The sequence below is a fragment of the Amphimedon queenslandica genome, unplaced genomic scaffold (genome assembly GCF_000090795.2).
Source record: "Amphimedon queenslandica unplaced genomic scaffold, v1.1 AMPQUscaffold_12166, whole genome shotgun sequence".
Lineage (NCBI taxonomy): Eukaryota > Metazoa > Porifera > Demospongiae > Haplosclerida > Niphatidae > Amphimedon > Amphimedon queenslandica.
This window is the reverse complement of record NW_003547595.1, coordinates 13,625-16,092: the sequence shown is the minus strand read 5'-3', so window position 1 is coordinate 16,092 and position 2,468 is coordinate 13,625. Positions and strand designations below refer to the sequence as shown.

The 2,468-nt window shown below is 37.5% G+C and overlaps 1 protein-coding gene across 1 annotated transcript; it reads left to right on the top strand.

Moving 5' to 3' along the window:
- Positions 1-396: 396 nt before the first annotated feature.
- On the top strand, positions 397-2,448 carry LOC109588314 (SET domain-containing protein 9-like). Its single transcript, XM_020004488.1, has 5 exons — positions 397-1,039; positions 1,177-1,481; positions 1,540-1,663; positions 2,149-2,380; positions 2,437-2,448. The coding sequence occupies exons 1-5, from the start codon at positions 978-980 to the stop codon at positions 2,446-2,448; spliced, it is 735 nt and encodes a 244-aa protein (XP_019860047.1). The 5' UTR covers positions 397-977.
- The last annotated feature ends 20 nt before the right edge of the window (positions 2,449-2,468 follow it).

Below are 2,468 nucleotides of genomic sequence, written 5' to 3'. Positions count from 1 at the left end.
GTGTTCTTTGAACTCTGCACTTGTGCTAGCATTCTTGCATATATTTAGCACCTGCCACGCCAAGTACAGTGAGCCATTGTTGCATATTGAAAAGGTGAGAGCTGCTTCAAACTGAATGAAAGCCCAATCAACAACACTGACAAGAGAGGGACTGTCTCTCTATACTTGTATGCATTCACTCATTGACATACACATGTCTATTTTTAGCTATTATTGCATTAATAGTAAAACTAATTTTGGTAGTGCATTCCAGTGAGCATCAAACAAAGTTGTCAACAATAGAGCAACAAGCCAGCAACATGCAAAGCTTTATTCTTAGCAGCAAAATGAATATTAAAGTTACTGCACTAAAACAATGCATAATCCCATGCTGAAAAGCATATATTCATTGGTGCATATACTGGTAGTAATATTTAGTGCATGCATGATTACAATGACTCACTTCATTTAATGCAACTTCGGAGAATCTAGCAAAGAAACCATGAGCAACTTCACTTGCATTTCCATGGATCTCCATTTTGAATCCAGGAGGGAAGGATCCATTCCTTTCCTTGTCAGTGAGTTCTTTTATGACACTGCTTATATCTTCACTCTCGACTACAGAGACAAAGTAAAATCCTTTCAAGACCACATTTCTTTTAGCTCGAATTATTTTGCTGCTTCTTTGAGCTGCAACTCCTTCAAGGCAGAGAGAAAGGAGGAAAATGGAGGCAATCAGGAGGGCTTGCTTAGCAGACATTATTTGAGAAAGAAAGAGATACTTCAAGTTGCTTGATAGCTGTCTTTTGAGAGGCTGAGAGAGGAAGAAAAAGTGCAAGGTATAATGATTTATTATCCTTGACTCTTATGCTGCTTTTATAGCAAGTGTGACATCACAGCATACCTTTTGTCTGTCTGTGGCTTCCGAAGGAATGCTCATCTCCTTTTGATATGTTTTAATGAGGGTGGAGGGAGAGGAAAAGAGATAATAATGGAAGATGAAGTGGAAGAGTTTTAAGCATCGTTTTGTGCCATGGGTGGCTGCAAACTGGTCTACAAGGTAGCACAAATGAACTGCATTTTGCATTTCATTTTAATAGTCTATTAGTAGATTCTATGTTAATACAAGCCAATATGGTTTTATGCTATTAGAGTGATTGTAAATTTCTACCCCTTTCTCTCTTTCTTTTTTCTAAGGTTAGTACGTTCAGTTGATTCACATTCTCTCATCGAAAAACAATCCAAAGCTTTATCCCAATTAAAGCCCCAACTGGAAACCCTCTCGTACATCATAAAACCTCTCACTCCGCTAACATTTAAATCAAATTTCTCCGACACAAATCAACTCAAATATCAAACGTTACGCTCATCAGCTATCAAGAGTCTATTTGATATTAATAATTTTACGCTAAATGTGAGTCCGAGTCTTCAAGCTGAAGGTCTTGGGGTTTTTGTAAGCCAAGGGGAAGTGAGGGAAGGTCAGCTGGTTGCCTTATATCCTGGTTAGCTTTAATCATACTCTTATAGTATAATCACCTCTATCCTCTGTTTTTTTTCAAGGTACTATTTACTTACCATTGCAACCAATATTACTTCAGTCATTGCATAATTCATATATATTACGCTGTGTTGATGGAATACATATTGATGGAAGACACACACACTTATCCAGATTGATATACAGGTATATTATGTGTGAATTCCATTATGCATGTATGAATTGCATTATGCTTTGGTATGTAATTACGTTGTACTTCAATTACTGGGAATGTGTATTGAGCAATCTTTTGTAATCTAAGTGCATGATTGTTATTTCTTTGATTTTATGTACGTATATGTACATGTGTTTTTGAGGACTAATTAAGGCGGGTAATTTAGCACCTGCTGCTGCCTGAGGGATGGAGAGTACAAACAGAAATGGTCTATCTTTAATTACTGTTAATAACTGTTGGACAAATATGTTAAACCCAGTTTGGCTGGAAGGTAAGGTCACGAATTAGACTGTTTCCATCTACAGAAAAACTAACAAGCTTCCTTACCTTTTACTGGCTTATAAAAGGAGCAGAACATGTTCTGAATTACACTTGTTTTGTTATTCCAATTTTTAATCTTATTTGGAGAAAAAGTGTGTCTGTATACCATATGCTATATATCTTAATCCCCCTTTAGATCCTGTGCTTTTAGAGATGTTAACTCAAGCTCCCAGTTAACCAGTGACCTCTCCTGGCTATCCCTTCAACCTCTCAATCCGCTGTCGATCGGTCAACTGGTCAACAACCAATCAAGAGGTACGCGTACGTGTGCCTCCTACGAACAAGCAGTTATTGTACGAACAAAGGGAGAGAGAGGGGGAGGGCAGGAGAGAGAGGGGGAGAGGGAGAGGAGTGCAAATGTGTTTTTAGTACATACGCATATGTACATATTATATAAGTGTATGTATGTAATATACTGATTTAGCTATGTATTTAGTTGTATGTATACTGGTACAC